The 26,149-nt window shown below is 34.8% G+C and overlaps 2 protein-coding genes across 3 annotated transcripts; one reads left to right on the top strand and one right to left on the bottom strand.

Moving 5' to 3' along the window:
* Positions 1-5,439: 5,439 nt before the first annotated feature.
* On the bottom strand, positions 5,440-14,702 carry LOC128228950 (uncharacterized). Its single transcript, XM_052940533.1, has 6 exons — positions 14,645-14,702; positions 13,390-13,626; positions 12,674-13,020; positions 11,774-11,928; positions 6,890-7,007; positions 5,440-5,696 (listed from the first exon to the last, which is right to left on the bottom strand). Exons 2-6 carry the CDS (start codon positions 13,619-13,621, stop codon positions 5,445-5,447), a joined length of 1,104 nt encoding a protein of 367 aa, XP_052796493.1. The 5' UTR covers positions 13,622-13,626; positions 14,645-14,702; the 3' UTR covers positions 5,440-5,444.
* Positions 14,703-14,725: 23 nt separating this feature from the next.
* On the top strand, positions 14,726-25,949 carry LOC128226778 (30S ribosomal protein S11-like). Of its 2 annotated transcripts, XM_052936824.1 has the most exons (10): positions 14,752-14,772; positions 15,667-15,722; positions 16,877-16,952; positions 17,708-17,834; positions 18,344-18,484; positions 18,840-18,970; positions 20,270-20,295; positions 22,669-22,743; positions 23,899-23,964; positions 24,402-25,949. In XM_052936824.1, the coding sequence occupies exons 3-10, from the start codon at positions 16,877-16,879 to the stop codon at positions 24,504-24,506; spliced, it is 747 nt and encodes a 248-aa protein (XP_052792784.1). In that variant the 5' UTR covers positions 14,752-14,772; positions 15,667-15,722; the 3' UTR covers positions 24,507-25,949. The 2 variants fall into 2 exon arrangements, with proteins under 2 accessions (XP_052792785.1, XP_052792784.1); XM_052936825.1 differs by lacking the exon at positions 15,667-15,722 and having other exon boundaries at positions 14,726-14,772.
* The last annotated feature ends 200 nt before the right edge of the window (positions 25,950-26,149 follow it).

Raw genomic sequence — 26,149 nt, 5'->3', positions numbered from 1 at the left:
CCCATAATTTGTAATAAGAATAATATGGAGTTGTGTAACCTCATTGCGTGATGGTCCTGCAAAACCTTGTGAAGTATTAGGTGAATTGAATGAAGGGTATTGGATTTATAAATCAAGGGTATTGGATTTATAAGTGGAAATGCAAAATTGCCCCAAAACTTTAACTGGACGCCAACACAGCTCCGGATCAAGAAGTATAGCCTCCTTAAGCTTTGAACAGTTGAGCTAAAAAATGAATTCTCTTGTTAAGTTGGGGGATGTTATATGCCTTCATTTAGAAATTGCCTTCACTTCAAATAGATATGGTCTTGACAATGACTACATTTAGATATGGTCTTGACTTCATAATAGATATGGTCTTGACTTCATATAGATATGGTCTTGACTTCATACAGATATGGTCTTGACTTCATATAGATATGGTCTTGACTTCATACAGATATGGTCTTGACTTCATAATAGATATGGTCTTGACTTCATATAGATATGGTCTTGACTTCATAATAGATATGGTCTTGACTTCATATAGATATGGTCTTGACAACATATAGATATGGTCTTGACTACATACAGATATGGTCTTGACAACATATAGCGATGGTCTTGACTACATATAGATATGGTCTTGACTATATATAGATATGGTCTTGACTATATATAGATATGGTCTTGACTACATACAGATATGGTTTTGACAACATATAGATATGGTCTTGACTACATATAGATATGGTCTTGACAACATATAGATATGGTCTTGACTACACAAAGATATGGTCTTGACTATATATAGATATGGTCTTGACTACATATAGATATGGTCTTGACTACACATAGATATGGTCTTGACTACATATAGATATGGTCTTGACTATATATAGATATGGTCTTGACTTCATATAGATATGGTCTTGACAACATATAGATATGGTCTTGACTACATATAGATATGGTCTTGACTACATATAGATATGGTCTTGACTTCATATAGATATGGTCTTGACTATATATAGATATGGTCTTGACTACATACAGATATGGTCTTGACAACATATAGATATTGTCTTGACTACATACAGATATGGTCTTGACAACATATAGATATGGTCTTGACAACATATAGATATGGTCTTGACTACACATAGATATGGTCTTGACTATATATAGATATGGTCTTGACTACATATAGATATGGTCTTGACTATATATAGATATGGTCTTGACTACATATAGATATGGTCTTGACTACACATAGATATGGTCTTGACTATATATAGATATGGTCTTGACTACATATAGATATGGTCTTGACTACACATAGATATGGTCTTGACTACACATAGATATGGTCTTGACTATATATAGATATGGTCTTGACTTTATATAGATATGGTCTTGACAACATATAGATATGGTCTTGACTACATATAGATATGGTCTTGACTACATATAGATATGGTCTTGACTACATATAGATATGGTCTTGACTATATATAGATATGGTCTTGACTTCATATAGATATGGTCTTGACTACATATAGATATGGTCTTGACTACATATAGATATGGTCTTGACTACATATAGATATGGTCTTGACTACATATAGATATGGTCTTGACAACATATAGATTTGGTCTTGACTAATATAGATATGGTCTTGACTACACATAGATATGGTCTTGACTACATATAGATATGGTCTTGACTTCACACAGATATGGTCTTGACTTCACACAGATATGGTCTTGACTTTATATAGATATCGTCTTGATTACACATAGATATGGTCTTGACTACATATAGATATCATCTTGACTTCATATAGACATGGTCTTGACTACACATAGATATGGTCTTGACTATATATAGATATGGTCTTGACTACATATAGATATGGTCTTGACTATATATAGATATGGTCTTGACTACATATAGATATGGTCTTGACTACACATAGATATGGTCTTGACTACATATAGATATGGTCTTGACTACATATAGATATGGTCTTGACTACACATAGATATGGTCTTGACTACACATAGATATGGACTTGACTATATATAGATATGGTCTTGACTTCATATAGATATGGTCTTGACAACATATAGATATGGTCTTGTCTAAATATAGATATGGTCTTGACTACATATAGATATGGTCTTGACTACATATATATATGGTCTTGACTTCATATAGATATGGTCTTGACTACATATAGATATGGTCTTGACTACATATAGATATGGTCTTGACTACATATAGATATGGTCTTGACTACATATAGATATGGTCTTGACAACATATAGATTTGGTCTTGACTACATATAGATATGGTCTTGACTCCACATAGATATGGTCTTGACTACATATAGATATGGTCTTGACTTCACACAGATATGGTCTTGACTTCACACAGATATGGTCTTGACTTCATATAGATATCGTCTTGATTACACATAGATATGGTCTTGACTACATATAGATATCATCTTGACTTCATATAGATAACGTCTTGATTACACATAGATATGGTCTTGACTACATATAGATATCATCTTGACTACATATAGATATCGTCTTGATTACACATAGGGATGGTCTTGACTACATATAGATATGGTCTTGACTACATATAGATATGGTCTTGACTACATAGAAATTGCCTTGACTACATACAGATATGGTCTTGACTACATATAGATATGGTCTTGACTTCATATAGATATTGTCTTGACTTCATATAGATATGGTTTTGACTACATATAGAAATTGCCTTGACTACATACAGATATGGTCTTGACTTCATACAGATATGGTCTTGACTTTATATAGATATGGTCTTGACTACATATAGAAATTGCCTTGACTACATACAGATATGGCCTTGACTTCATACAGATATGGTCTTGACTTCTAATAGATATTGTCTTGACTTCATATAGATATGGTCTTGACAACATATAGATATGGTCTTGACCTTATACAGATATGGTCTTGACTTCATATAGATATGGTCTTGACTACATATAGAAATTGCCTTGACTACATACAGATATGGCCTTGACTTCATACAGATATGGTCTTGACTTCATAAAGATATTGTCTTGACTTCATATAGATATGGTCTTGACTTCATACAGATATGGTCTTGACCTTATACAGATATGGTCTTGACTTCATAATAGATATGGTCTTGACTTCATACAGATATGGCCTTGACTTCATACAGATATGGTCTTGACTTCATAAAGATATTGTCTTGACTTCATATAGATATGGTCTTGACTTCATACAGATATGGTCTTGACCTTATACAGATATGGTCTTGACCTTATACAGATATGGTCTTGACTCATATAGATATGGTCTTGACTTCATATAGATATTGTCTTGACTTCATAATGATATGGTTTTGACTACATATAGATATTGCCTTGACTACATACAGATATGGTCTTGACTACATATAGATATTGCCTTGACTACAAACAGATATGGTCTTGACTTCATATAGATATTGCCTTTACTTCATATAGATATTGTCTTGACTTCATATATATATGGTTTTGACTACATATAGATATTGCCTTGACTACATACAGATATGGTCTTGACTACATATAGATATTGCCTTGACTACATACAGATATGGTCTTGACTTCATATAGATATTGCCTTTACTTCATACAGATATGGTCTTGACTTCATATAGATATGGTCTTGACTTCATACAGATATGGTCTTGACTTTATGCAGATATGGTCTTGACTTCATATAGATATTGTCTTGACTTCATATAGATATGGTTTTGACTACATATAGAAATTGCCTTGACTACATATAGATATTGCCTTGACTACATATAGATATGGTCTTGACTACATATATATATGGTCTTGACTTCATATAGATATGGTCTTGACTACATATAGATATTGTCTTGACTTCATATAGATATGGTTTTGACTACATATAGAAATTGCCTTGACTACATATAGATATTGCCTTGACTACATATAGATATGGTCTTGACTACATATAGATATGGTCTTGACTACATACAGATATGGTCTTGACTTCATATAGATATTGCCTTCACTTCATATAGATATTGTCTTGACTTCATATTGATATGGTTTTGACTACATATATATAGAAATTAAAAGTATTGATAGATTATGAACATGTAGAGTGCCACCCAGCAAAGTGCTACTTGTCTGTTGTTATTGTTTCAGTTAAACAAGTGGCCTACTTGACAATTATAAAGGCCAGAGTTGTGAACCTTGCTATTACTGTGCTTATTGTTTCTGGCAAAATGGGGATAAAAAATCCTAAGGTTTTTTTAAGACCGGTTATAAGAAGGGTTGTAGCTTCTAAATGTACCATTTTTATTTCTGTTTTGACATTTGTTCCAAGCAGTTTGGGTCTTCTTTCTAACAGTTGTAATAATATTCAGTGATGAAACTTATTTGTTACGAAAAAGCTACTGATGTCAATTTTTTCTTCAAAAGCAGACAATCTAAAAATGGATCAATATCCTTAAATACTGAGACTAAGAAAGGTCACTTCAAATACTACATAAAAACACTAAATTGAATTGTTCAAGTCAGTATAGTCACTTGTTTGTCATTACTTTAATTCTAGATGTTGGTGTCAGTATAGTCACTTTTTTATCATTATTATAGTCATTTTAGTGTCATCATGTGGATTTCTTTTCATGTGAATGTCACAACACTCTTCATCTTCAGGGAAGGTCGTACACATCTCTATCACAAAACCACACTCTTCATCTTCAGGGTAGGTTGTACACATCTCTATCACAAAACCACACTCTTCATCTTCAGGGTAGGTCGTACACATCTCTATCACAAAACCACACTCTTCATCTTCAGGGTAGGTCGTACACATCTCTATCACAAAACCACACTCTTCATCTTCAGGGTAGGTTGTACACATCTCTATCACAAAACCACACTCTTCATCTTCAGGGTAGGTCGTACACATCTCTATCACAAAACCACACTCTTCATCTTCAGGGTAGGTTGTACACATCTCTATCACAAAACCACACTCTTCATCTTCAGGGTAGGTTGTACACATCTCTATCACAAAACCACACTCTTCATCTTCAGGGTAGGTTGTACACATCTCTATCACAAAACCACACTCTTCATATTCAAGGTAGGTTGTACACATCTCTATCACAAAACCACTCTTCATCTTCAGGGTAGGTTGTACACATCTCTATCACAAAACCACACTCTTCATCTTCAGGGTAGGTTGTATACATCTCTATCACAAAACCACACTCTTCATCTGTTGATGATACTGTCTTTCATTTTACTAAAACCACATACGTATCCATGCTAAAAAACTAACTTTATTGAGGTCACATTGATTTCACAGCCATGTTATATCTATGATATTGCATTGTTTCACATCAGGAGATCTTGCCCACATAATCATTGTTGTAAAGGGTAAGTAATGCAACAACCAATCGGAACACTGGTGTCAACAACACAGTTGCCAGGGGAACACTGTAATACTGTAGATAGTAAGTCACGTCCCGTACAGGTAGAATACCAAATATGGAAATGGTCCCGTGTGACGTCGGGGGTAGACACTTGGTCTGCCAGTACATCAATACTTGCTGGTATTTGGCACTAGACAGATTGGTGGATATCACATCTGCCTGAAATCACAGGAAATAAAATTTTCTTATTTTTTCAGTGAGATATTCATTTTATTTCATCGAGCGAGCGAGCCTTGAAAGTAATGAAAAGAGTGACCCAGATAACTGATATAAAACTACGTAAATTAGTAATTAATTGCAAAAACTGAAATAAGTTGTAAACAGTCAATAAATTCATGTATGTGTAAGTCAGTAAGAGCGGAATTATTCTTGAAACTGCAAAATATCTATAGAATTATTAACGATTCTAACTGGAAATATATCACAAATATATGGAATTCTTTCCTTACAACACTGTGTTTTGTGGGTTATCAGTTTAACAAGAACTGTCTGTAAGAAAGCACACTCAACTATTACGCTTTGTTGTCTATGAGATATATTACTGATTATCATGCATGATTGATGATATATTGGCGTGATATCAAAATGCACTCTAAACTGTAAATCAATAAATTTAGTAGTCCTCTGTCTGTATTCAGCATGTTTGCCTAGAACACCACCTTGTTCGTAAATCTATAAATCAGAAACAGGGGCCATAACTTGTATTAAGAATCATATGGAGTACTCTAGTCTGATTGCCTAATGACCTTGAATACAACGTTGAAGTATTATGTAAATTGAATGAATTTGTTTGAAGAAACGACCAAAATCTTGCTAAAAAATATAATCAAACTAACTCAATCAGGGACTGTAACTTTTCTGCTGATCAGGTAGAGTTATTCAATCTAATTGTCTGATGGCCCGTATCACTTCAGTGAAGTATAATGTTAACTACATTTATGATTTTTGAGAAATGACTAAAAGCCCTAACTTGTTGAAACACTTTCAAAGTAAAATACAGGGGCCATAACTATTATCAAGGATCAATGAGAGTTATTTAACTTAATGTCTGACTGCCTTCAACACTTAGTGAAGTAAAATGTCAATTGATTCTGATATGTTTGAGATACAATCAATTCACATGCCAAAAACTTAATCCAAACATTCTAGGTGAATCAGGGGCCTTGTGTGAAGTAACAATTCAATTGAATGAAGAGTTTTTGAGTTACCGTATTACTGAAAATCAAAACTCCCCCAAAACTTAAATGGAATGCCCGGGAAAGCAGAAAAAGCACTCTTTATTCTTCGAATAGTCAAGCTACAAACTAATGTGAGAGCTATTTGAATATCTGAGGGTGCATGGTGGAACTTACCAGTGAGTTTGCCAGATTGTATACATTGTTTTCAATGGCCATCTCCGTCTGTAGGGCTATCACATACATGACAGCAATCATCAATGTCCATGCACTCGTCAGCACTAATATGCTCACCCTGGAAATGGATGTGTAAAAAGTAATAAGTAATACAATAAAAAAGTATCATATACAGAAATATATAGCTCCATCTTATTTGAGGTCTTTGTTAAACCGTGTTCAGGGAAAATACAGACTAAGATCTTCTGATGACATTCAATTTATTGTTCCAAGAACCAGAACCAGAATTGCTGAAAGATCACTTGCTGTGGTTGGGCCAAAATGGTGGAATGCTCTTCCTAGAGACATAAAACACATTAAAAGTGAACCTACTTTTAGAAAGGAACTGAAAACTTATTTGTTTGGACTGTTTTATAATTAAGAGCCTACCAGATTTAATGTGTAAATGACTGTATATAGCCTTGTGTAAAATAGCGCATAAACTGTGTGAAGCGCAATCGAATATTGAACAATACTTTTTGCGCTATACAAATGTATTTGTATTTGTATATTTGTATATATATATATATAAGTATGTAGCAGACTTGGACATATGTTTATTTGTATGTAGCAGACTAGTATGTAGCAGACTTGGACAGATGTATATGACTATATTAGTATGTAGCAGACTTGGACAGATGTATATTAGTATGTAGCAGACTTGGACAGATGTATATTAGTATGTAGCAGACTAGTATGTAGCAGACTTGGACAGATGTATATAACTATATTAGTATGTAGCAGACTTGGGCATATGTATATTAGTATGTAGCAGACTAGTATGTAGCAGACTTGGACAGATGTATATAACTATATTAGTATGTAGCAGACTTGGGCATATGTATATTAGTATGTAGCAGACTAGTATGTAGCAGACTTGGACCGACGTATATTAGTATGTAGCAGACTAGTATGTAGCAGACTTGGACATATGTATATTAGTATGTAGCAGACTTGGACATATGCATATTAGTATGTAGCAGACTTGGACATATGTATATAAGTATGGAGCAGACTTGGACAGATGTATATTAGTATGTAGCAGACTAGTATGTAACAGACTTGGACATATGTATATTTGTATGTAGCAGACTTGGACAGACGTATATTAGTATGTAGCAGACTAGTATGTAGCAGACTTGGACAGATGTATATAACTATATTAGTATGTAGCAGACTTGGACAGATGTACATTACTATGTAGCAGACTAGTATGTAGCAGACTTGGACAGATGTATATAACTATATTAGTGTGTAGCAGACTTGGACAGATGTATATTAGTATGAAGCAGACTTGGACAGATGTATATTAGTATGTAGCAGACCTGGACAGATGTATATTAGTACGTAGCAGACTTGGACAGAGTATATTAGTATGTAGCAGACTTGGACAGATGTATATTAGTATGGAGCAGACTTGGACAGATGTATATTAGTATGTAGCAGACTAGTATGTAGCAGACTTGGACATATGTATATTTGTATGTAGCAGACTTGGACAGACGTATATTAGTATGTAGCAGACTAGTATGTAGCAGACTTGGACAGATGTATATAACTATATTAGTATGTAGCAGACTTGGACAGATGTATATTACTATGTAGCAGACTAGTATGTAGCAGACTTGGACAGATGTATATAACTATATTAGTGTGTAGCAGACTTGGACAGATGTATATTAGTATGTAGCAGACTTGGACAGATGTATATTAGTATGTAGCAGACTTGGACAGATGTATATTAGTACGTAGCAGACTTGGACAGAGTATATTAGTATGTAGCAGACTTGGACAGATGTATATAAGTATGTAGCAGACTTGGACAGATGTATATTAGTATGTAGCAGACTTGGACAGATGTATATTAGTATGTAGCAGACTTGGACAGATGCATATTAGTATGTAGCAGACTTTGACAGATGTATATTAGTATGTAGCAGACTTGGACAGATGTATATTAGAATGTAGCAGACTTGGACAGAGTATATTAGTATGTAGCAGACTTGGACAGATGTATATTAGTATGTAGCAGACTTGGACAGATGTATATTAGTATGTAGCAGACTTGGACAGATGTATATTAGTATGTAGCAGACTTGGACAGATGCATATTAGTATGTAGCAGACTTGGACAGATGTATATTAGTATGTAGCAGACTTGGACAGATGTATATTAGTATGTAGCAGACTTGGACAGAGTATATTAGTATGTAGCAGACTCGGACAGATGTATATTAGTATGTAGCAGACTTGGACAGATGTATATTAGTATGTAGCAGACTTGGACAGAGTATATTAGTATGTAGCAGACTTGGACAGATGTATATTAGTATGTAGCAGACTTGGACAGATGTATATAACTATATTAGTATGGAGCAGACTTGGACAGATGTATATAACTATATTAGTATGGAGCAGACTTGGACAGATGTATATTAGTATGTAGCAGACTTGGACAGATGTATATTACTATATTAGTATGTAGCAGACTTGGACAGATGTATATTAGTATGTAGCAGACTTGGACAGATGTATATTAGTATGTAGCAGACTTGGACAGATGTATATTAGTATGTAGCAGACTTGGACAGATGTATATTAGTATGTAGCAGACTTGGACAGATGCATATTAGTATGTAGCAGACTTGGACAGATGTATATTAGTATGAAGCAGACTTGGGCAGATGTATATTAGTGTGTAGCAGACTTGAACAGATGCATATTAGTATGTAGCAGACTTGGACAGATATATATTAGTATGTAGCAGACTTGGACAGATGTATATTAGTATGTAGCAGACTTGGACAGATGTATATTAGTATGTAGCAGACTTGGACAGATGTATATTAGTATGTAGCAGACTTGGACAGATGTATATTAGTATGTAGCAGACTTGGACAGATGTATATTAGTATGTAGCAGACTTGGACAGATGTATATTAGTATGTAGCAGACTTGGACAGATGTATATTAGTATGTAGCAGACTTGGACAGATGTATATTAGTATGTAGCAGACTTGGACAGATGTATATTAGTATGTAGCAGACTTGGACAGATGTATATTAGTATGTAGCAGACTTGGACAGATGCATAATAGTATGTAGCAGACTTGGACAGATGCATAATAGTATGTAGCAGACTTGGACAGATGTATATTAGTATGTAGCAGACTTGGACAGATGTATATTAGTATGTAGCAGACTTGGACAGATGTATATTAGTATGTAGCAGACTTGGACAGATGTATATTAGTATGTAGCAGACTTGGACAGATGTATATTAGTATGTAGCAGACTTGGACAGATGTATATTAGTATGTAGCAGACTTGGACAGATGTATATAACTATATTAGTATGTAGCAGACTTGGACAGATGTATATAACTATATTAGTATGTAGCAGACTTGGACAGATGTATATTAGTATGTAGCAGACTTGGACAGATATATATTAGTATGTAGCAGACTTGGACAGATGTATATTAGTATGTAGCAGACTTGGACAGATGTATATTAGTATGTAGCAGACTTGGACAGATATATAATAGTATGTAGCAGACTTGGACAGATATATAATAGTGTGTAGCAGACTTGGACGGATATATAATAAAATGTAGCAGACTTGGTTTAGGTTATACGACTGTTGAAACTTGTTATGTTGATATCTATTTTTAGGTTGAGCTTTTTTACTGGTAGGGATTTTGTTCCTTCAATTGTTTATAAAACAATTCCATTCATGTCCATTTCTTCTGTTGAATTTTGAAACACATAAAACCCTAAGGTAATTTACCTGTATAAAGCACATACTCCAAACAAGAGGACAGCATGCGGATGCCAACATTTTTCATCAGTCATATTCAAACCAATACAAATGTTAATATCAAGGAAGAAATCTGAACTTTGTCTGATTATATGTACACGGTAATCCAAAAGGGACATAACTGTGGTGTAACTTAAACTTGAAAAATTTACGGATTGATCAAACTTTTGTAATATTATGCTTACAAACACTGTGATGAAGTTAATGGGGGTAATAATTATTATATTTATGAACTCTTTAATTCAATTGTTGGATGCAGCAAACACATCAATATGCAAAATAAAGCTCTTCACAATGGTTACTAAGGCTATCTACCTATGTAGCAGACTTGGACAGATGTATATTAATTTGTATTTAGGGTTAAAATGGAGTTACGTGACCTTATTGTAAGATGGTCGTCATTAATTGTGCGAAGCATTAAGAACACTGAATGAAGGGTAAAATCACAAATTGCCCTTAAACTTTAACCTGATCTAAAACTTTAACCTTAGTCAATCAGGGGCCATAACTTGTATAAAGGATAAAATGGAGTTATGTAACCTCATTGTGTGATGGTCCTGAACAATTGTGTGAAGTATTAAGTCAATTGAATGAAGGGTATAGAAGTTATCAATAAACATCCAAACCTGCCCTAAAACTTTAACCTAAGTTCCATAGTCAATCAGGGGCCAAAATTTGTATAAAGGATAATATGGAATTATCTAACCTCATTATGTGATGGCTCTGAACTACTGTGTGAAGTATTAAGTCAATTGAATGAAGGGTATTGGACTTATAAGTGAAAATCCCAACTTGCCCTACAACTTAAAGCGGACGCCGACGCTGGGGCGAGTAGTATAGCCCTCCTTATTCTTCGAAAATCTAGAATTACTAATGCATTTAATCCTATCATAAAACTTGACCGAGACATTATGTCCACAAACACTTTCATTAAATTGCTTCATGATACAATAATAAATACTTAGGTCTTCACAAGGTTTTGCTGACGTCACACTTGAGTTGACACAAAAATGAATTCTACCCACCATCGTTTAATCCTTTTTGGTGAGAGTTTGCTTTTTGCAAACATGTTGTCTATGAGGTAGTAGAACAGAATAACCAACACAGCGACATACGCCAGCAGGTACAGCCTGTAGCTCCAGGGAACATTACTCACATCAAACGACTCGTGAATCGATGACTGGAATTAAATGGTACATATTAAATCTTTTAACACATTAAAATGAGTAATTAAGTTAAAACCAATTGATTTAGCTTGATTTAATCGCTAATTTTAATTAGACTTGGGTCAGTTTCCTAGGTAGTTACCAATACTGGTCTACTTTGTGAAGTCAAGTGATTGTGTCCCAGATAAGGCTTAACATATGGCCTAATAGTAGACATCTATATTTTCATCTGACCCATTTATCCTTAAACAGATTCAGATCAACATACTTCTTAGTTTCACTCTTTGTTTAAAAAAGAGAAGCTATATCAAACTCTTTGGAAATACTTTTGAATAAACATGAAAAACAAAAGTTATACAAGAAATAGCCGTCCCATCTACTACCAGTCTGAAAGACAATGCAAACTTGAAGAATGCGTCATGTATGATTACAATGAGGAGTGTTGCATGTCGGTTATTGCTTTGTATCAGATTGTCAACCAAATGTCAAACATTTTACCTTTTAAATACACACCTGGTTGTTTCAAAGAAATGACTAGCACTAGTTCTTAACATTATCATGCAATCAGAAGCTTTCATTGCTAACTATTTGAGTTTAATCACCTCAAGTGGATGCTGCTCGCCATTGGTTAAACTATAATATTCACTGTATATCATACCAGCAATGTATCAGAAGTATTTGAACATTTTTTTATATATATATATATATATGACAAGACATAGCGTTTTTGACTCAAACACAAAGAGATCAAATACAAACCACCAAGTCCTTGTAGCCATTATGCCAATCTACTAGAGATGTGTACAATGCTTCTTGACCATTGTCTACTACAACCCGGTGCTTATGAGAAAACCGAAGAAGTCTCTCAGAATAAACCAGAAGCTGTTTGATCGTCCCACCATGGAGAGCTAGGAATACAGCGACCACCAAGGCGGCCAATACAACATTTAGGCCTGCTAGTATGTATACATCCACTCTGGTCAGTCTCATGCTGACCATCTCCGGCCACATGGACACGCCCCCTCCCACATTCAGCTTGTCCAGGTTTCGTCTAGTTTCTTCATGTTTCCGCACTAACAGTGTCTGTTTATCTTTGAGAAGTCTACCTGAAATAAATCACTAGTCATTTATCAATTTGAATATCTTATAAATCTTACAATTTAACATGAATGCCTCCTGTTTAAATTTTATACATACACAGATGTACATTTGCTTTACATGTAATGGATATTTCACCTATTATACAGTCTTCCAGGAAAAATAGGCCATTACTGTTAAATGTCTAAGACATTGTTTTACAGTTTTAGTAATAATAATTTTTTTTCACCTCCTCAATTTACCGTTCAATTTATGTTACAAAAGATTTTATCATTGAGTGATCAATTATACACATTTATTTCACAAACTGATATTCTAATGTTGGAAACGTAACATGATGTAAAGATAGAGGTTTAGTAATTAGAGCAACACTTTACCTGGTGTCATTCTGAGTTTTGCTAACATTGGACTGACTTTATCACCCGTCATGAAACTGGCGTCAATTCCAGGAGTGCTTGGTGTCATTCTGCGGACAATTGGGGTAACCATCATAGCGGCAGCGATCCCATTTGGAGTGTGACTACCGATTGAGTCGGCATGTCCAATTGGTGTTGATGATTTAGACCGTCTTGGACGCAGTGTTCTTGGTGAGGTTTGTTGATCATCCATTTTTTCTGCAAATAATAATTAAAGAATACTCTTATTAGTGTGAGTGTAATTTTTAATAAAAAGTTAAATAATAGAACTCTATGTATTTTTCATGTTTTGTCACATGTCAATTATAAATAAAACTGTGATTGGAGTTTTTTCTGAAGGGTAAACTATAAATATTGTTATTGATTATTCAATTTAATTAAATGCTCCAGCTGGTAACCACCAAAAAGCAGTGTGAGTAATTTCTTTCAGCAGTAAGCTACAGCATTCATACAAGTACTCAATATTACACTTGTTTTAAAGAGGCGTGCATCTGGCAGCGCACGCAACATTGGTTTAAGGATAGGTGAGCAATTTAGGGACTTTTTAGTGAGTACCATTTATCCCTATATTACTCATCTATCTTTAAACCCTTGTGATGCTGCATGAGTGACTCCTCAGGAGGGCTAAAAGATGCCTCGCTGGTTCTTACCAACACACACTACACTAGCTCTTCTCACCATTAACCTTTTAGGACGACGGAGGCACTCCTGCCATCCCCCCTTTACCACCATTAAAGATAACCTGGGAGAAAAAATGTGCCTGGTGTGGGGCTCGAACCCACAACAACCGGAACACTAACACAGAGCTCTATCAACTGAGCTAACCAGGCGGCAGTTTCTTAACCACCATACACTTTACGCCATTTACTCCTATGCCTAGGTTTACCTAACTGAGTGTCAGAAGTAAAAGGCAAGAATGCCGAGAGCGACCTAATAAAATGTCAATGGGGGTAGGTGTGTGGGTAAGTCATTCTAAAGAACACTGGACGGCATCTTAGAATGACTAGTGTGTGGGTAATAACCGGCCAGTTGGTTAGAGCGCAGTGCTTGTGTTCCGGTGGTCGTGTGTTCGAGCACCACACCGGGTTCACTTTTAAAAAACTTTTCCTCCCCGAATTTTAACAGTTTTACAAATATAAGTTAAGTTAATTTAAAATTTACACCCCCTATTACATAAAATTCTAGATCCGCCGCTTCTCAAAAAATGACAAAATACCTTTTCTTTCAAAAGTTCCCGCAGAATTGATTCCTAAAATTTTATCATTTTATTAAATTTGCACACAATCATAGTGGATTGTACCCTTTTGAGTTTTCCACAACCTTACAAAATTTTAACAGGGAAAGGTGAGCTTTATTGTTTATATTTTGGCGATTTTGAGGTATGCATGTAATTTCTACAAAATGCAAGTTAGTAGATATCCCAATTATGATTCAATTGATAAATGTAAACATTTTGAACCTGTTTGATACACAGAACACGTTTGTGATTTTTTTTCTAACAATCTTCGGATATGTAATTATTTTCGGATGGAGGTTATATAGGGTTAGGGTTAGGGTTAGGGTTAAAAAATTATAGGGGTACTTTGCACATGGTAATATTCAGAATCCCTAGCTATTTTTGTTTTTTAAAATACACAGTTTTTGTCTGAAGAGCCAAGCTGTCTGAGTGTAAAGTTTTATCGTAATATCTATCTTGTGTCAAAAGTAACGAAGGAAAAATCTCCATTTCCGGCCGAAAAGGGGTTGCTAACCTGTACAGTGTATAAAGTGCACTAAAACTACGTTTGAATATTCTTTGGAGAAACAAGACATATACCTTATACCATGCCTTATACTCATATATACTCAATGTACCATCTATCAGACGGTACACACCCGCACACAGGCTACCTTTTTATCATTCAAATCAAATGGCTTCGAAATGAATTTAAAGTAAATACGGTAGAAATAGATTGTTTTCCAATTTGAAATGTTGTCTGTGAAGGGAAATGAATAAGTTGTGTAGCATGTCCGTACAAGAATGTAATGATTAATTCAAATTTGAGTTGCTTCCCTTAGACGAAAAATTCGGCGATTACTTCACCGTTTTCAGGTTTTACCTTTTTCGAAAATTGAACGTAAAATACAGCAATTTATGGTATTTGTATAATTCAACACCGGTTTTATACTTTATAATGACAAATCAATAATGTCGTCTGATAGTGCAAGGTATAATGAAAATTAAAAAAATCCTTACAGGGCCTCATGCAAATGAGCTCGCGGTGATGACGTCATCCCCGTGTGCAACTTAAAAGGTCAGAAGTGTAAACAATGTTTATTTGGGTCGAATTCCACATACTACTAACATTTGAATGCAAAAAAAACAGCTGATATCTGTCAAAAATGATGCCGCAATGAAACGCCAGACTGATTTGTGTAACATATTTCTTTTTGACTGGTTTTAACTGGGTGGGCGAAAAAGTGGTACAGGCGAATAATAGGTCGCTAACCAGTACAGCACTCTCTTAAAATTTAAATATGTTTTACTGGGGAAGAGTGTCATTATTAACAAATAAGTTTATGCATAAATAAAAGGTTAAACTTAATGACAGTTTAAAACAATTAAAATCGGCAAATGAATATATTTTCATTACAGTGGTATGGCAGCACAGGTTATAGTAATAACCGATCCAACAGACAGTTCTCCACTTTAAAAAGTTTTATATGGCATGTGGTTTTATTGATACATCATGTACAATTGTATCATACATGTACATAAAATCTTTCAATTGTAATGTTAAACTAAACTTATTTATACTGCAAGAAGTTAGATTAAACAATTAAATTCATTTTACAACAATTGTGACGATAGTTATGATAACTTATACTAAGTGGCTCATGTGGGCACAATGTTGTGCAAGAATGAGGTATTGTGTTGTGGGGGAAACCAGATTATACGGAGAAAACCCACTTGTCTGGTTTGGTGACCACTAACCAAACTCACATGTACCCTGGCGAGGAATCAAAACCAGGTCACCTTGCTAAGAAGCTAGTGCGCTTACTGGACAACCAAAAGGAAGTTGTATTTTTTTTCAGCAGCAAGGTTTGTCAGAATGGGGCAAACAATAAAAATAAGAATTGACAGTGCGTTGTTATTTTTTTACTAATAATGGGGCCCATATTTGGCCCCATTTAAATTTCTAAAAAGTATACTTTTACATGTTTGTTTTTAACTCTCAACTTTTAACTAGTAAAGATAATGTTAAAATGCAATTTTAGGCCTGTCAAATGCTTTTATGCCAAGAAGCTTAAATATTGAAACAACAAAAACCTGTGACATGTGTAGCTGTTTCTTTGTTTTTAGTAAATTCACAATTGTAGGCATTTTGTTTCTATTTTCTCAATTCTTAGGGCCCTGACTGCATTCATTAAAAAATGGAAAAACACTGATTGACCTCTGCTTTTTCAGATGAGCTTTGCAAGATCGCTGGCTGGACTGCTGTACAGACCTTACACATGTACTGTCATACAACGTGTAGTCACAGGTATCTTGTTCTGTTGCTGTGTCTACTGTAATATGTGCACCTTCATTTACTCTGTTATGTTTTCTACCAGCTGGCAGAAAATAACTGCAAAGCACTTCAAGTAACACAGTAATTATTAAATATAAGAAAGTTGTTAGAAATAAATGACATTCATCAATAATAACCATTAAGATGCAAAAAATTCAACATTATTTATATGGCAGAGCTACAGATAAGGGTTGTAATTCACGTAAAAACGCTTTAAAATGCCCCAAATAAGATATAAAATCAAATATCTGTACAAATACAAATTGTTTTAATAGCATACTACAGTCAATTTAAGACCATTTCATGAACTACTGTTTTGACCAAATCAAAGACTGGCTGCTAAGCCAGTGTAGAATCACTTTTTAACTCCTACACAGTGATTTCCCATGATGAGTATTGTGTTATGCAAATGGAATTAAGCGCTCTGCGGCGTTTTTAATATATTAAGTTCTGCATTTAGGCTCAAGCCTGTCATGAGTGTTTAATACATATAGATTTGCAAGCAGACTTTAACAATCACTATTACATTTTATTAAATGAAACTTAGGAGTACAATTCACTTAATAAAATAACTTAAGGGCATACAATGCACTTTAAGTATGACATTGTCTGTTCTCAGTTCTTGAATGGTTCTCATTTTTTATCTTAAATAAAATGAATAAAAAGCATCAAAAAAGAATTATATATTTTTCTTAGCTTTAAAAGCATACATTTATTTTTCATTTCAGTAAATTGCTGCAGGCCACAACATCAGAGTCTCACATTCCCCCGATGGATTTCAACAGGCATCACCAACCACTGTGAGTCTGGTGATGGGGTGGTCAAAGGAGAAAACAAAGTCAACACAGAATCTGGGTTAGTAAAGTTTATACTAATTTCTTTCATCTTGACTGTGTCAAAAGCTAAATGCTAGTAAAATTACTCTTGAATCTGTTTCCTGTGCAGAAACCAGTACTGGTGTTCATTTTGAGATGCCATGAGAAAGGTTCCTTGGTCAGGGACAAACCTTTACCGTTTTGGGTAAGAGGCAGATACCAATGGCAATAGACCACTTTCAGCCTCTTCTGGGAAAATCTGGTTTGGTATCGATAAAAGTAAAGTCATGCCCAAGAATGACATTTGGAATGTAGGCTTAATTTGTGTAAAAATGTTTTCACCACTAGTCTTGAAATTGTTTAAATGTTGTTTTTTTTCTTATAATTGTTTAACATTCCCTGTCTTGTTTTTTCTAACTTCATGATGATGTTTAAATATTTATATTATTTTATCCTATTAGGAAAGAAATACTCTAATTGATACAGTTGTGCATTCATCATACATATAAAGATATGAAAATAAAATTAAATGAACTTTCTGAATGCCAGCCCCGGTGTACTGGAGTATGACAGTGAGAAGGTAGACTTACAGTTGGCAGTCACAAAGAAGGCGCTTGAGACAGATGCTGCCATCCGTGCAACTAAGGTGGCCGCGAAGAAGGAGTTTGTTTTTCCAGACGTTGAGAGACAGTATGTACCTTGATGTGTAACATCTTACATTTAATAGTTAGCTATTTATGTATAATACATGTGTTTTATCATGTTTAAAGCTTTTAATTTATGTTGATAACTTTGTTGTATCACATGTATTTTGGTGTGTTTTTATCAAGCTTAGCTACTAGGTCCTTCCTTCTTCTATGTTTGTATATACATACATTAAAATATAAGTTCTATTTCTATGGATAACTTTATTATAAGTATGCCCCTGTTAAAATATAAAATTTAAAAACAATTATTCACACTAATGTTTTAGGGGCAACTTTTGAAAAAAGAAATTTGTCTTTGAATTTTTATTGTAATATACAAGAATAGCAATAACTTACAGGCCAGGCGAATACTTCCCGACGGAGCGTATCCGAGACATGTACGTGGACGGGGTAAGGTTTGATGATCTGCCAACAGTTTATATCACGTCCACTCTACAGAACACCAAAGGCGGGGCATATCTGAGTAATGGTCAGTGAAACATTTTCTATAATGCTTGTCATTGAAATAGTGTGTTATATGCACAGCTGTTATTATCAAAGTAGTAAAAAATGTATTTTCACTGCTCTTTTACATTTTTGTTCTCAAAAAATCTATTGCATAATAAAAGTAAAGTATCATTTACTGTGCCTGGCTTTCTGATATGAAGTCACTAAAATGACATCAAGTTGTAATCACATGATTTTCCAACTAATGACAATTTCATAAAAACCAGAAAGTGCGTTGAAATTCAAAATTGGTTTCACTTGAAATCACAGAAAATTCACAAAACCATTTGTGAAAATGTTGCCTTTTATGATCAATTGGTCTGGTAAACTTTGGTCTTAAATCAAAAGCCACCAACATCCTCAATTAATTGGTAGAGGTTTGAGCTTTACTACTCACTCTAACGTAGCTGTCTACATCTGGGTTGGCATCAGCCTTGCTGCCATTCCTGGTAAAGGTTTTGCATGTAAGCACTTTTAAGTCATTTTCACAGCAAATACATCTAGTATTGGATTGAAACTATAGAGATATGTCCCAAACTACCCAACCTACTAAATTAATGAAGTAAACACTATCTTTTAATATAATGCAAATAATTGGCCTTTATTATTATAACTTTGAAATTCTGCATGTTAGCACACAAAGGTTAATATCTAAGCAACTTCTTGATATTTTGCATCAAGACTCTATACATTGGTACTCAACCATCCATCCTACTTAAACATCCAAGTTAGATAATTCTATTTGCATATAATACTAATTATGGCCGTTAATTATTTGACTTAGAAATTCTGGTTAAGGTTTTGCATTAATATCTCAGCATATATACATCATGTATTGCATTGAAACTGTATACAAGGGCTTCCACCCATCTTTTTCGATAATCAAATAAGATAACTCTATCTTGCATATAATATAAATTTTGCCCCTTTATTATTCAACTTAGAAATCTTTGGTAGATTTTGCATGTAGGCAGATTTAAGTCAATAACTCATCAATTACTTGATGTATTGCATTGTATTGAAACTTTATACACTCAATTATGATAAAATGCACACTTTTTCCCTTTATCATTTCACTTAATTCTGGTTAAGGTTTTGCATGTAAATAAATTTTACATTTATCCATGCATGTTTCCCCAAAACTTTCCAATCCTTACTCTTAAAAGCTGAGGAATAGTTGAGCGAGCTGTCTCTGTGACAGTTCTTGTGTTTCTGATGCATAAGTTCATACATGTACCAGAATTAGATTATTTTAAAAATCATAAATATTTCTATTTTTCAGGAAATGCTTTGACCTACCAGTCCGGGGTATGTACATGTGTCCTTACAGCATAACCTAGTTATGACCCTTACTAATAATAATATGTACATGTGTCCTTACAGCATAACCTAGTTATGACCCCTACTAGTATGTACATGTGTCCTTAAGCATAACCTAGTTGTGACCCCTACTAATAATAATATGTACATGTGTCCTTACAGCATAACCTAGTTATGACCCTTACTAATAATAATATGTACATGTGTCCTTACAGCATAACCTAGTTATGACCCCTACTAGTATGTACATGTGTCCTTAAGCATAACCTAGTTGTGACCCATACTAGTATGTACATGTGTCCTTACAGCATAACCTAGTTATGACCCCTACTAGTATGTACATGTGTCCTTAAGCATAACCTAGTTGTGACCCCTACTAGTATGTACATGTGTCCTTAAGCATAACCTAGTTGTGACCCATACTAGTATGTACATGTGTCCTTACAGCATAAACTGGTTATGACCCCTACTAGTATGTACATGTGTCCTTACAGCATAACCTAGTTATGACCCCTACTAGTATGTACATGTGTCCTTAAGCATAACCTAGTTATGACCCCTACTAGTATGTACATGTGTCCTTAAGCATAACCTAGTTATGACCCCTACTAGTATGTACTTGTGTCCTTACAGCATAACCTAGTTGTGACCCCTACTAGTATGTACATGTGTCCTTACAGCATAACCTAGTTATGACCCCTACTAGTATGTACATGTGTCCTTACAGCATAACCTAGTTATGACCCCTACTAGTATGTACACGTGTCCTTACAGCATAACCTAGTTATGACCCCTACTAGTATGTACACGTGTCCTTACAGCATAACCTAGTTATGACCCCTACTAGTATGTACATGTGTCCTTACAGCATAACCTAGTTATGACCCCTACTAGTATGTACATGTGTCCTTACAGCATAACCTAGTTGTGATGTAAATGTGATATAAAGTTGAACTGCTACATGTGAAGAAATCTTATTTATGTCATTAAGTTTTAAAAGTTGTCAAGACATGTGTGTAAGAAAATAGTAGAAGCATGTTAAATCTTTGACGAAAAAAGAATTTAGTGTTGTCTTAGCCTTTTATGTCGTTGGTATGCAAATCTTTACCACTGGCCATAGCTAGAAAAGAGCATTCAAGCTATTCCAATGAAACTTGGTATACATGGTGCCAGAGATAAAACATATGTTCAGCATGCAGTAAGTACAGTAAGGCACAAAACAAGCTTTAGTAATTATTCATTTATATCCATTGTTCCACTGATAAAAACAGACAGGCGCTGACATTCCCTTCAGGGTTCGAATTTAACTTTGAGGAGCACTCGCAAAATTTTGCGAGTGTTTTTGAGGCAACTCGCAAAATGAAAAATCAACTTGCAATTTTATTATTTGCTTGATTCCCTTATAATTTTGTCTAATTTAAGTAGAAATTTACAACTACTTAAGACATACCGGTATTAGGCATATTAAAACGTATCAATCTTGAGAAACTCGACTACTAGAATTTGTTGATGGCTTATTCTTTTTTTTTGGGGGGGGGGGTGGTACGAAAAGACTCATCAGATGCTGGCCGCTTTTTGATTACAAAGCTATCCAATAATTTGACATTGTTCACTTTGTATATTTACCCTCGCCATCGGGTAATATCCATTCGGCAAGCACGGTACAGATTTCATTAAGTCTATCAGTATTAAAAACAATAACATCATAAATTTAAAATAAGTAAAAGCAAAAGTAAATGTAGCGAGGATGCTCTGGACCATGAAATATATTGATCAACGAAGTCTATTCACTTTGACAGTTGGGCAGAAATATATTCAAAGGTTGATGGGTTTACATATAGTGCGCAAAAGCGCTAAATTTAGCCAATGATTGAGCTAGGTGATTACGTCAGTTGTATTCACTTTGTATTATGCACGCCTTGGAGCATCCTGGAAAGATTCGAGATAAAACTCGGCCTTTTCCATATTTGTTCTATTTTTGAAAACTTACTGAGCGTGACTCCATACTGTCTTTTTTATACTGGTAGTGGTAAACTTGCCACTTATAGGCTGTTTACACTTGACTACACAGGGGAGTTTAGTTCATGTTTATTCTACTTTCCTTTTAACATTTTGTGGTCTAGAAAATGCCACTCGCGAGCTTGAATAAAAGTCACTCGCAATTTGCAAATATCGCTCGCATTTTGCAAGTATGCGAGTCTAAATTCGAACCCTGCCCTCCATCAGCTCGTGTGTTATGTGTAACAGAAACTAACTAGCATATATTTAGCTGGCCTTTTTATATCCCTGTGCCAACCATATGACATGGTTTATAGGTTTGTTCAGATGAACTAGTGTGGTAATTGTTTCTTTGCTTTATAGGGTAGAGTTGGGTTTAAGAACACTAAGAAGAAGACTGCTGTGTGTGGACAGACCGTGGGGTTTGCTATTGGTCTGGTGAGTATCAGTTGCTCCACTCGTGTCGTCATCATAGTTGTAGTTTTAATATAAAATTGTCACATCATTACGAGATAAACAGCCCCGAGTATTTTTTTGTCTCTCCCATTTATGGGGAAACATATTGTTTTTGCCCTGCCCGTCAGTCCCTCACACTTTGTTTCTGCTCAATGACTATAGAACACTTGCACATAGGAACTTCATACTTGATATGCAGGTTGGTCATGACCAGTAGTAGGCCCTATTGATTTTGAGATCAGTAGGTCAAAGGTCAAGGTCATGGTGACCTTTTAGGTGAAAAATAATTCCAATGGATAACTGAAGATCCTTTGGGTCCAGGACTTTATACTTGGTGCAAAATGATAAGTTGGCAGTAACTTTTAGCTGAAAAATAGTTTATGCTCAATAACTTTAGGACACTTGCATGCTGGTACTTCATATTTGGTATGCCAGTTTGTCATGACATGTAGATGACCACAATTTATTTTGAGATCAGTAGGTCAACAGTCAAGGTCACGGTGACTTTGAGGTGAAAAAATGGTTTCTGCTCAATAGTTAATGAATGCTTCAGCCCAACTACTTCATAATGATTTTAAGGTCAGTAGCTCAAGGTCACATTGACCTTCAGGTGAAAAACGATATAGGATCACTGATTTTTTGCAGTAGATGTTCACTATCCCAGAAGGTACTATTTTTTTTCTCATTTTGAAAGCAAAATTCCCAATGAATCTTTAGGGAAAAAATTGTTAGAAAGTTAGTGTTTTCTCCTACTTGAAGCTTATTAATTAATAGCAGTTGTTGATTACTGGATAAATTAATTGATCTCTGTATCATTTCCTTATTCCTTGAATTTTCTGAAATTTCTTGACTCTTTTCCTGAATTTCCAACATCTACATGGGAACATTCTCAATTGGAAGAGTCATCTTCACAAACCACCCTGCAACCAGATATGCCTCTGCCATCATTCCATTGATACACGTATCTGAATTTACCTTTTAGCTTGGTTATCATAGGGTTTTTTCTTCTTGTGCTTCTTCTTCCTTCTTGTGCTTTATGACAGTTTTACAAGCAGTGGAGAATAGTTTTCTTGTTTGCTTTCTGTTTAATGTCTTGTTAGAGAAAACAATAACCAGTATATGATATTTTCTCGTCAGGACTTGATCAAGAAGGGATACAAAAACACCCTTGTAGTTCTGAAGGGATTTGGTCAGGGAAGACTGGTAAGTGCATTAGGAACTCCATTTTAAGTCTCCATTTCATGTTGCACCAGCATGTCTTAAATGTTTTGTCATTTATCATTAAAAATATCTCACAAAGATAAAGTGTAGACTGTTAAAATTTCTCAAGGCTCTTCATGACTTTTTTGTGATTTGTTTGGCCAAATGTGCTATTTTTTAAATTTGCAACCCCATTATTTTATCATAGGCAAACATTGACGATAAATTGAACTGTTTTAATTTTTGATTTTCTCTTTTGAAACAGTAATGAAATTTAACTTTTTATTGTGAAAAGGGAAATGTTTACATTGATATAGATGTTTGTTATGTATACCTGGTCATGATTTCCAAACAAGTTGAAGTAGATAACGCCACAGCGAAAACATGTGATGTATGAAGTACACAGTTCCATGTGCATTTGTATGTATATTGCTTTTCAGCCTTGTTTGAAGGGCCTACAACTAGCGGGAATCAACATCGTCTCCATCACCGACTCAACGTACCCAAATGTTACAACACGACCCAAGGGCAAAAGAAGTCTCTGAGGAGGGGCGCATTTGTTGTATTAGTAGATAAAAAACAACTGTATAAATGAAGCATGATGTTTAAAAAATTAGATGACCAATGTCATTTTTTTAAATTTCTGATAAAATATGTATTAACTACATTTTGTGTGAAGCCTATCAATATCGATATTCATCTTGCTTTTCGGTAACTGAAATTTCAAAGCTTTTCATCGAAATCGTCATGATCGTAGAATGTCCTTACCATTTATGAGGCATTGTCCATCACGGTTACTGTTAACCTTGTCCTTCACAGTCACTGTTAACATTGTCCATTACGGTTACTGTTAACATTGTCCATTACGGTTACTGTTAACATTGTCCATCATGGTCACTGTTAACATTGTCCATCATGGTCACTGTTAACATTGTCCATTACGGTTACTGTTAACATTGTCCATCATGGTCACTGTTAACATTGTCCATCATGGTCACTGTTAACATTGTCCATCACGGTCACTGTTAACATTGTCCATTACGGTCACTGTTAACATTGTCCATCACGGTCACTGTTAACATTGTCCATCATGGTCACTGTTAACATTGTCCATTACGGTTACTGTTAACATTGTCCATCACGGTCACTGTTAACATTGTCCATTACGGTTACTGTTAACATTGTCCATCATGGTCACTGTTAACATTGTCCATTACGGTTACTGTTAACATTGTCCATTACGGTTACTGTTAACATTGTCCATCATGGTCACTGTTAACATTGTCCATCATGGTCACTGTTAACATTGTCCATTACGGTTACTGTTAACATTGTCCATCATGGTCACTGTTAACATTGTCCATCATGGTCACTGTTAACATTGTCCATCACGGTCACTGTTAACATTGTCCATTACGGTCACTGTTAACATTGTCCATCACGGTCACTGTTAACATTGTCCATCATGGTCACTGTTAACATTGTCCATTACGGTTACTGTTAACATTGTCCATCACGGTCACTGTTAACATTGCCCATTACGGTTACTGTTAACATTGTCCATCATGGTCACTGTTAACATTGTCCATCATGGTCACTGTTAACATTGTCCATCACGGTTACTGTTAACATTGTCCATCATGGTCACTGTTAACATTGTCCATCATGGTCACTGTTAACATTGTCCATCACGGTTACTGTTAACATTGTCCATAACCGTTACTGTTAACGTTTTCATCGAGAATGTGTGATCATTTTAACCTTATCAGGCAACCAGTTCTATAGTGATTTTGTGTTCAATGAACCATTTGTTAGCTTGGTAGAAAGTGAAGTAGTGTAAAATTGATCGCATGTTTTTCCTAAAATTGAAAAATTGTTGATCAAGCTGTGTGGATATTCTCAATTACTGTGTTTATTTGTTCATGTTTGTATTGATGAAACTGTTTAATTTGCTATATTAAATTGAAACTGAATAAAATTTGAACTTATGCCAGTTTTTTAGTTGATTCTGGGAGTAGGATTAAATTTTGGTTGAGTAAATCAGAATATTGGAAGCAACTGAAATAGCACTTTGTTAAGGGAATGTATCTGTCTGTGCTTAGTAAATTATAAAAGACAAGGAAGTTGAATTGAACTTGCATAGAACTGAGACTGTTCGCCATAATGAAAACTCAATAAAATATTTTTT

This window comes from Mya arenaria, chromosome 3 (assembly GCF_026914265.1).
Source record: "Mya arenaria isolate MELC-2E11 chromosome 3, ASM2691426v1".
In the NCBI taxonomy this organism is placed as follows: Eukaryota; Metazoa; Mollusca; class Bivalvia; order Myida; family Myidae; genus Mya; species Mya arenaria.
This window is presented reverse-complemented; position numbering and strand designations above follow the sequence as displayed.

Coding starts and splice junctions, on each gene's coding strand:
- LOC128228950 (XM_052940533.1), bottom strand. CDS start 13,621: ATGGATGATCAACAAACCTCACCAAGAACACTGCGTCCAAGACGGTCT. Junction 13,021..13,389: donor AAAACTCAGAATGACACCAG/GTAAAGTGTTGC, acceptor GATTTATTTCAG/GTAGACTTCTCAAAGATAAA. Junction 5,697..6,889: donor ACAATCTGGCAAACTCACTG/GTAAGTTCCACC, acceptor CTGTGATTTCAG/GCAGATGTGATATCCACCAA.
- LOC128226778 (XM_052936825.1), top strand. CDS start 16,877: ATGAGCTTTGCAAGATCGCTGGCTGGACTGCTGTACAGACCTTACACA. Junction 17,835..18,343: donor AAAGTCAACACAGAATCTGG/GTTAGTAAAGTT, acceptor TCTGAATGCCAG/CCCCGGTGTACTGGAGTATG. Junction 18,971..20,269: donor CGGGGCATATCTGAGTAATG/GTCAGTGAAACA, acceptor TCTATTTTTCAG/GAAATGCTTTGACCTACCAG.